Source organism: Ovis aries, chromosome 3 (assembly GCF_016772045.2).
Source record: "Ovis aries strain OAR_USU_Benz2616 breed Rambouillet chromosome 3, ARS-UI_Ramb_v3.0, whole genome shotgun sequence".
Lineage (NCBI taxonomy): Eukaryota > Metazoa > Chordata > Mammalia > Artiodactyla > Bovidae > Ovis > Ovis aries.
This window is the reverse complement of record NC_056056.1, coordinates 184,042,386-184,057,174: the sequence shown is the minus strand read 5'-3', so window position 1 is coordinate 184,057,174 and position 14,789 is coordinate 184,042,386. Positions and strand designations below refer to the sequence as shown.

The following is a 14,789-nucleotide window of genomic DNA, read 5'->3' as shown; positions in this document are numbered from 1 at the left end:
GTTTTGCCAAGAGAACGCATTGGTCATAGCAAACACCCTCTTCCAACAACACAAGAGAAGACTCTACACATGGATATCACCAGATGGTCAACACTGAAATCAGACTGATTATATTCTTTGCAGCCAAAGATGGAGAAGCTCTATACAGTCAGCAAAAACAAGACTGGGAGCTGACTGTGGCTCAGATCATGAACTCCTTATTGTCAAATTCAGACTTAAATTGAAGAAAGTAGGGAAAACCACTAGACCATTCAGGTATGACCTAAATCGAATCCCTTATGATTATACAGTGGAAGTGAGAAATAGATTAAAAGGACTAGATCTGATAGACAAGAGTGCCTGAAGAACTATGGACTGAGGTTCGTGACATTTTACAGGAGACAGAAATCAGGACCATCCCCATGGAAAAGAAATGCAAAAAAGCAAAATGGCTGTCTGGGGAGGCCTTACAAATAGCTGTGAAAAGAAGAGAAGTGAAAAGCAAAGGAGAAAAGGAAAGATATTCCCATTTGAATGCAGAGTTCCAAAGAATAGCAAGAAGAGATAAGAAAGCCTTCCTCAGTGATCAATGCAAAGAAATAGAGGAAAACAATAGAATGGGAAAGACTAGAGATCTCTCCAAGAAAATTAGAGATACCAAGGGAACATTTCATGCAAAGATGGGCTTGATAAAGGACAGAAATTGTATGGACCTAACAGAAGCAGAAGATATTAAGAAGAGGTGGCAAGAATACACAGAACTGTACAAAAAAAGCTTCATGACCCAAATAATCACGATGGTGCGATCACTCACCTAGATCCAGACATCCTGGAATGTGAAATCAAGTGGGCCTTAGAAAGTAAGCTAGTGGAGGTGGTGGAATTTCAGTTGAGCTATTTCAGATCCTGAAACATGATGCTGTGAAAGTGCTGCACTCAATATGCCATCAAATTTGGAAAACTCAGCAGTGGCCACAAGACTGGAAAAGGTCAGTTTTCATTCCAATCCCAAAGAAAGGCAATGCCAAAGAATCCTCAAACTACTGCACAATTGCACTCATCTCACATGCTAGTAAAGTAATGCTCAAAATTCTCCAAGCCAGACTTCAGCAATACGTGAACTGTGAACTTCTTGATGTTCAAGCTGGTTTTAGAAAAGGCAGAGGAACCAGAGATCAAATTGCCAACATCCGCTGCATCATCAAAAAAGCAAGAGAGTTCCAGAAAAACATCTATTTCTGCTTGATTGACTATGCCAAAGCCTTTGACTGTGTGGATCACAATAAATTGTGGAAAATTCTGAAAGAGATGGGAGTACCAGACCACCCGACCTGCCTCTTGAGAAACCTATATGCAGGTCAGGAAGCAACAGTTAGAACTGGACATGGAACAACACACTGGTTCCAAATAGGAAAAGGAGTATGTCAAGGCTGTATATTGTCACCCTGCTTATTTAACTTACATGCAGAGTACATCATGAGAAATGCTGAGCTGGAAGAAGCACAAGCTGGAATCAAGACTGCCGGGAGAAATATCAATAACCTCAGATATGCAGATGACACCACCTTTATGGCAGAAAGTGAATTAAAAAGCCTCTTGATGAAAGTGAAAGTGGAGAGTGAAAAAGTTGGCTTAAAGCTCAACATTCAGGAAACTAAGATCATGGCATCTGGTCCCATCACTTCATGGGAAACAGTTGGGGCAACAGTGGTTAACTTTATTTTCTTGGGCTCCAAAATCACTGCAGTTGGTGACTGCAGCCATGAAATTAAGACACTTACTCCTTGGAAGGAAAGTTATGACCAACCTAGATAGTATATTGAAAAGCAGAGACATTACTTTGCCAACAAAGGTCCGTCTAGTCAAGGCTATGGTTTTTCCAGTAGTCATGTATGGATGTGAGAGTTGGACTGTGAAGAAAACTGAGTGCTGAAGAACTGATGCTTCTGAACTGTGGTGTTGGAGAAGACTCTTGAGAGTCCCTGGACTGCAAGGAGGTCCAACCCATCCATCCTATAGGAGATCAGTCCTGGGTGTTCACTGGAAGGAATGATGTTAAAGCTGAAACTCAATACTTTGGCCACCTCATACGAAGAGTTGACTCACTGGAAAAGAACCTGATGCTAGGAGGGATTGGGGGCAGGAGAAGAAGGGGATGGCAGAGGATGAGATGGCTGGATGGCATCACTGACTTGATGGGTATGAGTTTGAATGAACTCCAGGAGTTGGTGATGGACAGGGAGGCCTGGCGTGCTGCAATTCATGGGTTCACAAAGAGTTGGACACTACTGAGTGACTGAACTGAACTGAACATGGCTCCGCCCATCAGAACAAGACCCAGTTTCCCTCTCAGTCAGTCTCTCCCATCAGGAAGCTTCCATAAGCCTCTTATTCTTCTACATCAGAGGGCAGACAGGGTGAATATCACAATCACAGAAAACTAACTAATCTGATCACACAGACCACAGCCTTGTCTAACTCAATGAAACTATGAGCCATGCTGTATAGGGCCACCTAAGATGGATGGCTCATGGTGGAGAGTTCTGAGAAAATGCAGTCCACTGGAGAAGGGAATGGCAAACCACTTCAGTATTCTTGCCTTGAGAACCCCATGAACTGTATGAAAATGGGCTATAGTCTGTGCGGTTGCAAAGAGTCGGACAGGACTGAGTATACATACAGGTATTCATCTAAAATCAAGAATTCCTTTAAACCCAAGTAAGTGTTTTCAATTCTAACCATATTCAAATATTTTCTGAATGGGATCATCTACCATAAAGAATGACAGGGTTTATCTTTATTTTTGGTTGTTTTGTAATTTCTGCACCTGATATTTAAAAGTACTAAATGGTGGCATGGGTCGAATTGTGTCTCCCTAAAATAAATGCTGAAATCTTAATCCCAACACCTGTGAATTTGATCTTATTTGGAAATAGGTCTTTGCAGATGTTAAGATAAGGCCATTAGGATGGGCCCTGATCCAACATGACTGGTGTCCTCATAAGAAGAGAAATACTTGAACATAGACAAGCGATAGTAGCCATGTGAAGTAGAGGCAGAGACTGAGTTATGTTACTATAAGCCAAATATTGCCTGGGGCCACCAGAAGTTGGAAAACACAAGAAAGGATCCTCTCCTACAGGCTTTGGAAGGAGCATAGCACTGCCAACATTTTGATTTTGGACTTACAGCTTCCAGAACTATGAAAGAATAAATTTGTCATTTTAAGCCACCAAGTTTGCAGTACTTTGTTACAGCAGTCCTAGGAAACTAATATGGACAGTGAAGGCATAACTTTTCTAATTCCATTAGACAGTATTAGCATTATATTTAAACAGTCATTTAAAACTATTCCTAAGCGCACATTACTTCAACAAGAAAAAAATCTCTACTTTTGCATTTTCTTACATGATGAAATTAAAAGTCAAATACTCGTTATCAATTCATATTTCAAGCAGATTAATTTGGTTTTCAAAAAAGTAATGACTGATAAAATCTTTAATAGTTAAGCAGTCCCCATAAGAGGTGCAGAGCACTGTGCCCTTCATTCACTATTTCAACCAACGACTCAAAAGAAGAACATGCTTACTTGTTATTAGTCGGTCCTGTTGCCAAGACATCAGACTGTAACTTTGGAAAAAATCCTTGCTCATATTTGCCTTGACCAATTTTCATATCAAGCAGATGTGGGTGGATAGCAGTGTGATCCATTTTCATCAGTCGCTGTTCAATTGACTGGGCTATAAATTAAATTTATAACATGTTAGAAACATTTCATTGGCTAAACCTTAAAAGATAATGCTTCCTCTACTCATGCAGTGACAAGAAACTCAATCTTTGTGATAGTCTGAAATAGATTTTTACAAAAGCTCTTCAGAAATCAGTATAATGTAAGTATAAAAAGGTTAGTTTTAAGTAAATACTAGATAATGAATTTTCATACTATTTTCTGCATGTGGCAAAAGCAGGGCAGTGGGGTTAAAAAACAATCTATAATTTAGTACTGAAACAGTTTCCCGTGAGTGGGAAATTCATATTCTTAATGAAAATATGGTTCTAAGTACAACATTAAAGAAAATGATGGCAAATAAAATATCTTCCTTGAGCTGAAAGACAAATTAGAGAAGGTAAAAGCAAGCACTATAGCCCTATGTTACTTTATTTCTTTGTGCAAAGATCCATTAAATATTCATGCTTTTCCACTTGTAAAAAACAAGGAACTGTGTAAAGTCTATTACCTTTACTTTTAGCAACAGTCTCATTCTCATTAGGAGTTATTTAAAAGTGTTCATTAGATCAAAATGGGTAATGCAGAGAAAAATAAAATAAGCAGGCATTTAGAAAATGTCCAGAGAATAAAAAACTGTCATTTCAAGAATAATATAGGCCAGAGTTAAAAAATAGAAATTACTCAATATTTCTATTTTAAAACCACTGAAAGTTGAGAGATGTTTCAAAGGCTCAGGAAAGAAACTGTGAACTATTTCTCTGGTTAAAAAAAATCTGATCTTAAATGTCTTTATCAATTGAATTTATAAGAGAAAACATTAATACTCGTAACCTTGCCTAGAGATTACTGCTGGGAAGGACAAACAGTAACTGTGTGTGTGATGAACAGAACACACTGTGGGCACTGCCAATCTTGGGATCTGAGAGAAGTAAAAAGGTATTTTCTTATAAATATTTCACAGAATCAGTTTACTTTGCCCTATTCAATACCAGCAGATTGAGTATTGCTGGTTCTTCTCCATATATATTCTAAAGAAAATCTTTGGGGTGGGAAGAGGTCTGTGAATGATACATTTCACTCTAGTCAAAAGAATCTACTTAAGATCATCTTATGTGAGATCAATGCTTCCCAGCCAGTGTTTGTGTCTGCAGAATTAAGAGATGTGTACAGAAGGCGTTATTACACTAAACTTCAAAGTGTGAGACATCTACTTTAAGCTTTCCTAATTTTTCTTTATAACTCATATGAATTTATCCAAAACTTTTTAAAATTTCATTTTAATGTGTAACTTGTAACTTCTCTCAAAATACAGTCCATATATTCTGGACTGGGCAAAAGGGTGTCATGCTTTAATGCAGTGATATTTAATTTTCAATGATGCCCTCTGACTTTCCACAACAGTATATATATATTCTTAATGCTTCCTAATTTTATAAAACACAATTAGATTTAGGCAAATAATGCTTAGATTCATGGTGTGGAATTCTCTGAAGTCCCCGCCAATTTTATGTTCCATGAACTACTACAAAATTTCACCTCTGCCAAAAAGTGCTTCTACCCTCACAAAAGGAAAAAAAGAAAAGTAGCATCAGTTTTTCTGTTGGATTTAAAGTGATAGAAAAACCCATCTGATATTGAGTTATTTTCCTTTAGTTAGGAAGCTCTGTAGAAACAAAAATAGTGATTCACAATTAATTATCTGGGTTTATAAGATTGCCACAGGGAGCACAATGCAATGTTACATTTCAGTGATTATACCATCAGTGAATACTGAACATTCAGAAATTATTAAATGCCTGCTTCAAGAGGTCATAGGCCTGTTGTTAGACTTTCAAGGGTTTGTGCCAAAACTAATTTTCTGTGATCGGTAAGGAATAAGAAAACTCTGCGTTACTAGCAATTTGTTGTCTTTCTGCAAAGAAATCATGAGGTTCTGGTGCCACAATATCAGCAGCAGATAGCCTCTGCCTAAAGCGTTCACCTGCAAATCAAAATTCTTTTTAGTTGAGGCAAAATAGAAACAAAAGCAAAACAACAAAGGACCAAACAAAACAAAAGATACACAATAAAACTCAATGTCAACAACAAAATCCCAATCTCTATAGCTTCTGTTGGGGCTGGGATGGGGGTGAGGGTGAGGTAAGTCTTTTAAAAGATAAAAGTCTATTACCTTTTACCTGATAAAAGAAATAACTGCACCATTCATGAGAGACAGATATAGTCACAGTCAACTGCCTCCCTTTAAAGAAAGTCTTTGATAAATTAAGTTCCTGGGAGACTATTCCTAAACTTAGTTTAATCTCTTTCAAATATGGTAAATCTATAATGGTACAGTTTTAAGAGTATTATATAATTTTTGTGATGACAGTACGAGTACCAAACTCTTGAGAGGCCAAGAATCTATTTTAATTGAAGAAACTTTCTAGAAGCATACAAATAAAGCAATCAGTACTTAGCTTCATTTAAAAAATTCTGTCAGGAAGGGAAGAATAAAATTTGCTCAAGAAGGCATTATACTATTTACATGGCTACTAAAGCACTGAAAGCCACACTACTCTCTGAACAGGCATAGACAATTTTGATCACTCTACTCCCCCAACTTTCAGAAACAGAGAGGCAACTGTCACTTTCTAAAGGGTTCCAAGGATCTACCCTCATAAGTGGGATATAACAGAATGATATTTCCTCAAGTTATCAGAAACCTCTGAAGGCTACACGAGACATCATTTATATACTTCTTTCCTTAAAACATGCTAGTTACAGCATCACCACACTCTTGTAACTCTGCTCTACCTCAAATGAAGCAAGAAAGGCAAGCAACAGAGGCAGAGCAAAGAAAATCTATATTTGCTGCTTTTTGCTCAAAAAAAAAAAAAAAAAAAAGAAGGTTGCTCTCAAACAGCTTTTACACTTGAAGGGGAAGAAATAAAAGGAAGGGGCACTCAAGTGATAGAGGTCAGTTTATTGGCAGAGAAATAAACTAAGAAAGAGTTAGGAATCGGGTACAAAACTATAAAACTATGTGGACTGGTACATTTTACATGTTTATTTATTGTTTATTTATTGAAAGAACAGCTTAATGTGTTAAGACTCCAGGTGCTAGAATCAGTCAAACTCTGGTTCAAATCAGGGCTTCATCAACAACTAGCTATGCAATCACAAGCAAGTGACTTCACCTCTCAGTTTTCTCAACTGTAAGATGAAGGCAGCAATAAAACAGGCAATAAAATGTGTCTATACCTCCCCATTATGATGATCAAATGCAAAACTGTACATGAAATAGTATGTGCTCAGTAAACACTTTTAATATGATTATTTATTTAACTGACTATAGTATTACACTGCCAGACAAGATCAGCCAAGACTATTAATTCTCTGAGAGAAAAACTAACATCAGGGTTGGGAAGCTCTCATTTGAATACGAGAATCTAGAGGTTTAATTTCAATAGATGAAGCTATTTTAATTAATGGTGCCACTAAAATAAATAGTTTTAATTATGTAAATTAGGTAGCAACTCAAATTTACTATGGTAAATTAATACTTATTTTCCTTAGATGAAGAGAAGAAAAGGTAAAAAGCAAAAAAAAGCAAAATAAGCAGCAAAACAAAAATTAATATTTTTTTCATTAAGGTAATAAAGAGAATAAGACAGAAATTACAGGAACCTAATAGTTCTAATCCACTCAGCTTGTTCCTGTTTTTCGTCTTCTCAGGGAAGAGGAATGTCAAGTGGGAATAGGACAGACATTAGCTCACAAAACAGAACGAAACAAAACTGCAGAAAGCATCTCTTGATATAGCACAAGGATTAACCAGGAAGTCTAAAACTGAAAATTAATTTTGTGGTTTATAAGGTCAACAATGTGTAAAAAGAAATGATCGTGGATTTTAAGCTCGTTTTTAAAGGCATGACAAATGTACCTGCTTCTTTTAAAGTGCTGCATTTCTGATAAATAGATGTCCTCAAGGTAGGTGCCCTTACATTATACAGTCTTATCTTTTCAATCCGAGAGTCAAAGACTCGAAGCAAAGGGTCTTTCTCTTCCCATTGAGACATAATTTTGTTATCAATAAAGGTGGCAAACATCTGTGTTTCAATGAAGCGTGAAAGAAATGGCAGGTATGGCTCTGGCTGGTCAGACAGGAAGGAAGCCTGTAGTGAGACAATCAGGCAATTATTAGTGCAAAGAGATCATCTTAATACTACATGATAAACCCCAAAATTATCTGTCGCTAAGGTCATTCCTTTTCAATCTTATAACACGCAAAACTAATGTATGAAATTCAAAAATCCTTAAAACTTCACTCCCCGCCTCCCCCATCTTTTAAATTCATAGAATTCAGGTCACTTAAGTCATTAGTGCTGCTCCTACCTTTCAAAACTGATTTACATTCTGGTCCTCATGACCATCATGCAGGAAAAAGAGAGCACTGTTAATGAAACATGGTGGATCAGTCGCTACACGAACATCAATTATTCTCTTCACTTGCCATTAAATTTGACACCTTTTCCCCAGTGAGCTGTAATTTTTTCCACTCTCTATTCCTAGACTATGCCAAATACCTCCAAGTCATAAGGCAGCCAGGTGATTAATGGATACAATAATAGCATTAATATATGCATAAGCAATACTCTTCAAAAAAAAACCCCAACAATATGGAATTTGTGTTTATAAGTAAAATCATCTGTTCTTCACGTAGAAGTTTTCCTAGGTGCCCAAAGTGAGAAACTGATGGATGAGTACTAATTCAAGATCAAACTCCATCCAGACCTGTGCTAACAGAATAGTCTGGGCCTTAACCACTAAAAAAATCACTGCCTGGAAAACCATCCAAAGCAAGCCAAGCCTGTTGAAAACATGTACAGCCAGCCACATGTCCCTGTTACCAGCTTGTCTGCTTGCATGGAATGGCTCAGGAAATTGTGATCAGCTTCTAATTCAAAGGGTTCATTTCTTTCCTTTGGCTCTTCAGATCCATGCATGTAGAGGAATTCTAGTCACAACTTGGCACTAGCTAAAATTTGGAACTGGACTAATATTTCACCTACTGAGATGCCTCTGCTTTTCATTCTTTTGACTGAATGCAATGTGGCAAAAGCCAGAAGGGGAAAGGTGGAAGTATATGTTCTGACCTATTGTTGCTCTCCTTAATACTTATAGCTTTCTCCCAGCATATTTATTTAGGAAACAAGTTCTGATATTTAGGATGTCTTTGAAAAACTTCCTTACAGAAATCCACTTATTCAATTTAAGTGCCTTCATAGCTTAGATGTAGTCACACAAATCCAAATGGCCCAAGAATGGTTCATAGCAGTCTCCAGAAGTCAGCTCACCTCTTAAAAAGGTATTTTAGAGATAAATATCAACCCTACTTTTCATAGAGCAAACAGCCTTTTTTCCTAAATGGACCAAATGTCTGGCTTTTTGATATTCAGATGCTTGTGGGCTGTATCACTTTAAGTCAGCAAAGACTTGGCTTACAGGACTAGTATGTGATAGTTCTGTAAATTTTCCTAGTGAAAAATGAGATGATTACAAGCCTTCTGGAATCCAACATGAAACTTTCATTTCTCTAGGGGTTATATAAAAAGAATTCCATTTATAGTTTAAAGCTACATAAAGATTAAGAGGAAGAATGTACCAGGGCTTGATTTAGATAATAATTTGAATTGCTTCAAGGATAAATCATGAGTATACAAAGATTAGTTCCAAGCTGGCTAGGAAAAAATGTGCAGAAATGGTTAAGCTTAATGAGAAAGGAACCTAACAGCAGGAATACATTTGGATAGGTGAAGGCCTCTTAATTTATTAAAGAAGTTTTCTCTAACATAAAGTGCATCAGAATTTAACTGTTAAATGTGGTTTATATAACTATCTGAAAAATACCTGATGAAATCAGAAAAAAATCTTTTCTACTACCCACCTTTACAGAAATTTTTTGTTAACACTTATTTGGCAGATGCTCCAAGATTGTAGATTAGCCTCTTGGAACATATTAGCTTCTTTGAGAGGTCTTCCATGACACAAAGATACCATTTAGCAAAAGGCCATAATTTATTCTAATTGCAACATCATGCCTTGGCAACCATAAAGGCAAGGGACTGAACTACATCCTAGTGACCTGAAAGAGTTAATGTACACCCCTAAGTGCTCTCGTCTTGGGCAGGGGTGGTGGTGGTGGTGGTGGTGGGGAAAGGAATCTGGTGAATGTGTCCAGAAAAACTGGCAGAAGAACATAGTAGACCTTAGAAAGAAGCCTCAACTTCAGCAGGACAATTAAAAGCTAGTATCATTTTCTGTCTTCCTTTTCTGATACTTCAGAACACAGTCTAACAGTCATAAAACCTCATTTTTCTCATAAAACCTCATTTTTTTCTCTTTTGATGCTGAGATAAAAATTTACCTTCTGAAAGTAAACTGTTTGTTACCTTTATATGGGCAAGTTGTGACTTCACCGTGGGATGAAGACAAAAATCTAAGGCTTTATTAGAAAGGAATAGGCTTCATTTAACTAGATTTGATCCTAAAATATGAGTAAATAAAACTCTTACAAGGTGAGGTAGTGTTAACAGATTTGAAAAATGAATGAAATTTAAGAGTTTCTATTTCAAGTATCTTCAAAGTATAGAAAATTCAAAAATGAGGTTAAAGGCAATTTAATACATGATTCAGTGAGCAGCTTAATGAGCTAGTTCATTTACTTTCCTGTGAAATTATTTTATCTATTATAAAATAATGGTTAAGAAAAGTTCTTAAGGGGATGGGTGGGGGGAATATCTATTTTAAAAAAGTTAGCAAAATCAATAACATATAGACTATTAAGAACCATAAAAAGGGAAACTCTGGTCTTTTTACTTTATCAAAGTTTTGCATCTGTTCCCGGTTGGTCAGCCATGATTCCAGGTCCTGGGCAGTCTGAATCACAAACGCTTCATAATCTGCAAACATCTGTGTAAAGCGGTTGGCAAAGATCTCTCGGAGTTGAACATTGAGCTGGTAGTCCCTTAGTTCTGCCTCTTCACACTGCAGTTTTAAGTCTTTTTCTTTTTCACTCAGAGAGGCAGAGAGGTCCATTTTTTCCACAGTCACACCAGTCCGCTTGGCCAGAGCCTGGAGACGAGCTATGGTTTCATTGCCCTTCAGTAACTCATACATGCTGATGCTATTTGCAGAGACGTTGCCATTCTTCTTGTCATTGACCAAGTCTTTCAGAACCAGATTCTTGAGCTTGGTGGCACTCTCACTGCAATGTAGACTGCCCTCAGGAGGGATCCCAAACTGAAGAAGAACTTCAGAGAGTTCCTGGATAAAATCCACTTTATTGGGGAACTGTGGAAATTCTTCAGGCAACTCAATAAAATGGTTGTCAATATCTACAAAACACAAGTTAGCCTGAAAGAGAAAAAAGAAATACAAAGGTTTTAAAGTAAAGGAATATTATGTTCTAAAATATTCTTGCCAGCTATTATTAACAAAACTACAGGTTTCCACAGCCTTTTATGTTAACCTCCTCAGAGTTAAGAATTTTTTGTTCTTTAAAAATAAATCTCTGTTGTCAGCATTTTCCCCTATGTAAAAGAATATATATCTTTAACATATATATAAATCATTTCCTCCAGGTCTCATCAGTCTATTATAACTGATGGGGATGTGACTCTGCAATATATGGCATCCAGTAAGTATTCCTTAAACAAGTAAAAGTGCAGAGATTCATAGCACCTTACAAATAGGAGGCACAGGGTAAAATGCTCACTGAGCTTGAACTTTCTATGCCATTCCACTGCTCTAACACCATTTATAATTTAGAATTAATAATTGCTAAAACTTAGCAGCTATAGTATTCCAAAATTGAAAGAAATTGTCAAAGAGCATTACAGTTCACAGAAAATCCACAAATTTTCACTTTATCCAAAATTAGCTTCAACCTCATATATGGCAAGACCATTTCAGAAGCCAGGACAAAGAGCAGGAGACAGAGAGGGGTGGGGTTAGTGCCTCGAGAAAAGGTAAGTGACCCTTGAGTAATTCAGACTTGACTTGAATATTCTGAGTCAAGCAAAAGAAGAGGCTGAAGTAAGAGAAAATGGCTTTTTTTTTTTTGAGTTTGCTTACACTCAAGATTTTGAATTAAAAGACTTTTAAATATCTTTCAAGTAGATAAAGAAAATTCAAGGGGCTAAGTACTTGCATAAAATTTGGATTATCCCTCAGGTACCTGATGACAATATATGCAAAACCAGCATTTTACCTTTATTGTTCACACCCTCTTAGTCAGAACAAGGTTGTCAGAGTAAAGGAAAACTGGGCTCCTAAATTGGGGTGGAGGAGGAGGGCAAGGTAGCCCATCACATAAAATTGATCCTGACTGTATTAGTATGCATAAGGTGAAGTCAGTAAACAGAACAGGAAGTCTCAGCTCATACTTCCCTCTACCTGGCCCCCAACAATGCCCCCAAGGTCAACAAAGACAGAATTCACACTGTCCTCTGATCTTGAATGCTAACATCCTTCGTAGCTAAGTCTGTAAAGAATCTGCCTGCAATGCAGGAGACCCAGGTTCAATCCCTGAGTTAGGAAGATCCTCTGGAGAAGGAAATGGCAATCCACTCCAGTATTCTTGCCTGGAGAATTCCATGGACAGAGAAGCCTGGCAGGCTACAGTCCATGGGGTCACAAGAGTCGGACACAACTTAGCTACTAAACCACCACCACCAAGATGAAAAAAGGAGAGCAAACACCTGGGTCTCTGTTATTCTCTTTTGATCTCTGTTCTTCTTGTTAGATATTGATAAGCAAGAGTATAGCAGAGTTCCACATTAAGATCAATAAAAGCTCAAGATTTTCTGCTATCCAAAACCAGAGAATCAACAGTGACTATTTAAGCCTAAGACAACCTTTGAATCCAACCTTTTAATTCTGTAGATGAAGAAACTGAGGCCCAAGAACGGACATGATTTCCTGACACCTGTTCCAGATATGCATCTTCAAACAGCCTGGTGGCTTAAGGGATTCTTTTCTTTTCCATTATGCTTCATTTCCAATGTTAATAGTTTTCTCAAAATAAAGTAAGAGCTGAAGTCATATCTTACCGAAGACAGTAGTGCTACTTACAGCTTTATTTAAATCCACATCTTTATATATGTTTCTACAGTCTCTAGAAAGTAGGATGTATTGTAAGGCTTAAAGGGAGAAACTAGGTCACCATAATTCAAATGGATGATTCAATATCTTTAAAAATGGAAGAAAAAAATTCACTAACTTGCTAATCTAAATGTTAACCTGCAACCTCTCACCACTTAGATTTTGTACTGTCTCCATCATTAATGCCTTCCTGTTATCCTTTTCTATCCCTCTCCTTCCCCCATTAAAAGAGAAAAATGATACGTTTGGGGAAATTTTAAAGCTTGTCATGCTCATGTAATCACTGCTGTTGCTGCTGCTAAGTTGCCTCAGTCGTGCCTGACTCTGTGCGACCCCATAGACAGCAGCCGACCAGGCTCCCCCATCCCTGGGATTCTCCAGGCAAGAACACTGGAGTGGGTTGCCATTTCCTTCTCCACACGTAATCACTACTGAGCCAAAATGTACGGCAAGGTGGGTGTTCCTGCACTGCAGTTATTGGCTTCTCTCTCCATATTCCTTCGATTCTCTCTCACTTTCCTATGCAGGCTTGCAAGGGTCCAAATTGGGGTTTTATTGCAAAGAAGAGATAGGGAGTGTAAACTTGTGTTGTATAAATTTATTGAAGACAAATCAAAGAGCCCTTTTTCTACAACAGAAAAGAACTGCATACAATAGGGTATTCTTGTAAGTCAGTTTCTCATTTTTAATACCATTAAATCTAAAAAAAATTTTTTAAACTCAAGAATGAAAAATATACTCAACATCTCAATTCAATGTTGTTTTAGGACTAAATACTTCTATAACTTTGCTAATCAACCTGCCAGAAGCCTTCATGATATGTAATTACTACCAATTAAAAACAACCCACATTCCCTCAAAAGTAATGGGACAAAGGATTGAAGCTTAATGATCTCTTTTCCCACGAAGCCTGTTCCAATCCTAAAGGCATTCTGATTTCCTTTGTATACATTCTTCGATCTTTCATTCCTCTTATTTTTTTTAGCCTCTGCTATTGATATTTGTAAATGTCTTATTCTGGAAAACAGAACACCTCTTAAAAGGTGACTTTTTTCCTCTAGATGTCTCCCAGGATATCACATACTAGTAGTGTATGAGACAACTGTTTGCTGCATGAATGAATAAGGCTCAAGGAGATGGTCATTTTATGGAACCTTAAAAATGAAGGCGACAGAATAAAGTATCCAAAAACGTGAGGCCAGGGCAGCTCTCTCCACGTTTGGTAAGAGTTCGGCTTTCTCAATGGCTGAAGCTGGCATAAGTGTATGTCAGAGAAGAAAATTTAACAGTTTCATAGAATTTTAGGGCAAGATATGACAATAAGAAAGTAGCAAAAGCAAGATATTAACAAAAAGAAAATAGCAAAAGCAATGCTATTTCAGCTTTTCTCTTGCTTTTTGTCCACCATTCATTATAAAGATGTTAGAAAGTGAGGTACCAGTCTATAAAACTAATTCTCAGTGTTACATCCTTGCACCATCACGTTCCCATACCCCACCAAAAACAATGTAAGAAACAGCTACCTGTGCCTATCATTTTGGAATCATGGGGCTAGTGAGTGCGTAGTTAATTATAAGCCTATGTAGTTACATTAGTTAGTTAACAACTAAAGTCATATCTTCTTAAAATAATTTGTAAACTTATTTTCACAACTATTCTAAGAGACTCTCTCACTATTTTTAGCTATTATTTTATTTTGCAGTTTTTAGGGAAAGGGGAATATTACTAGCCACTCTTAAAAATGATTATTTTTATAACCATTTCCTCTTCCAAATTATGTGTGTGGATTATTTCATCTCATTGTAAAACAACAGCAGAGCAAAGTGATATGCCATTAGCCTTTTCTTCTAAGTCAGTAATGCACACATGTATACTTTCTACACAGAAGCACTACTATTTTCACAGCTGATTCAGGTTATTTCATATTATTCTACTC

At 37.1% G+C, this 14,789-nt stretch overlaps 1 protein-coding gene across 3 annotated transcripts in view; it reads right to left on the bottom strand.

Moving 5' to 3' along the window:
* DENND5B (DENN domain containing 5B) overlaps nucleotides 1-14,789 on the bottom strand; it is a 224,857-nt gene that overhangs the window by 65,955 nt on the left and 144,113 nt on the right. For all 3 annotated transcript variants that reach the window (XM_042247295.2, XM_027967785.3, XM_042247296.2), the window contains 3 exons: nucleotides 10,568-11,104; nucleotides 7,632-7,863; nucleotides 3,569-3,719 (listed from right to left, as the gene is read on the bottom strand). In XM_042247295.2, coding sequence (XP_042103229.1) covers nucleotides 3,569-3,719; nucleotides 7,632-7,863; nucleotides 10,568-11,104 — 920 coding nt within the window. The remainder of the gene's footprint in view (nucleotides 1-3,568; nucleotides 3,720-7,631; nucleotides 7,864-10,567; nucleotides 11,105-14,789) is intronic.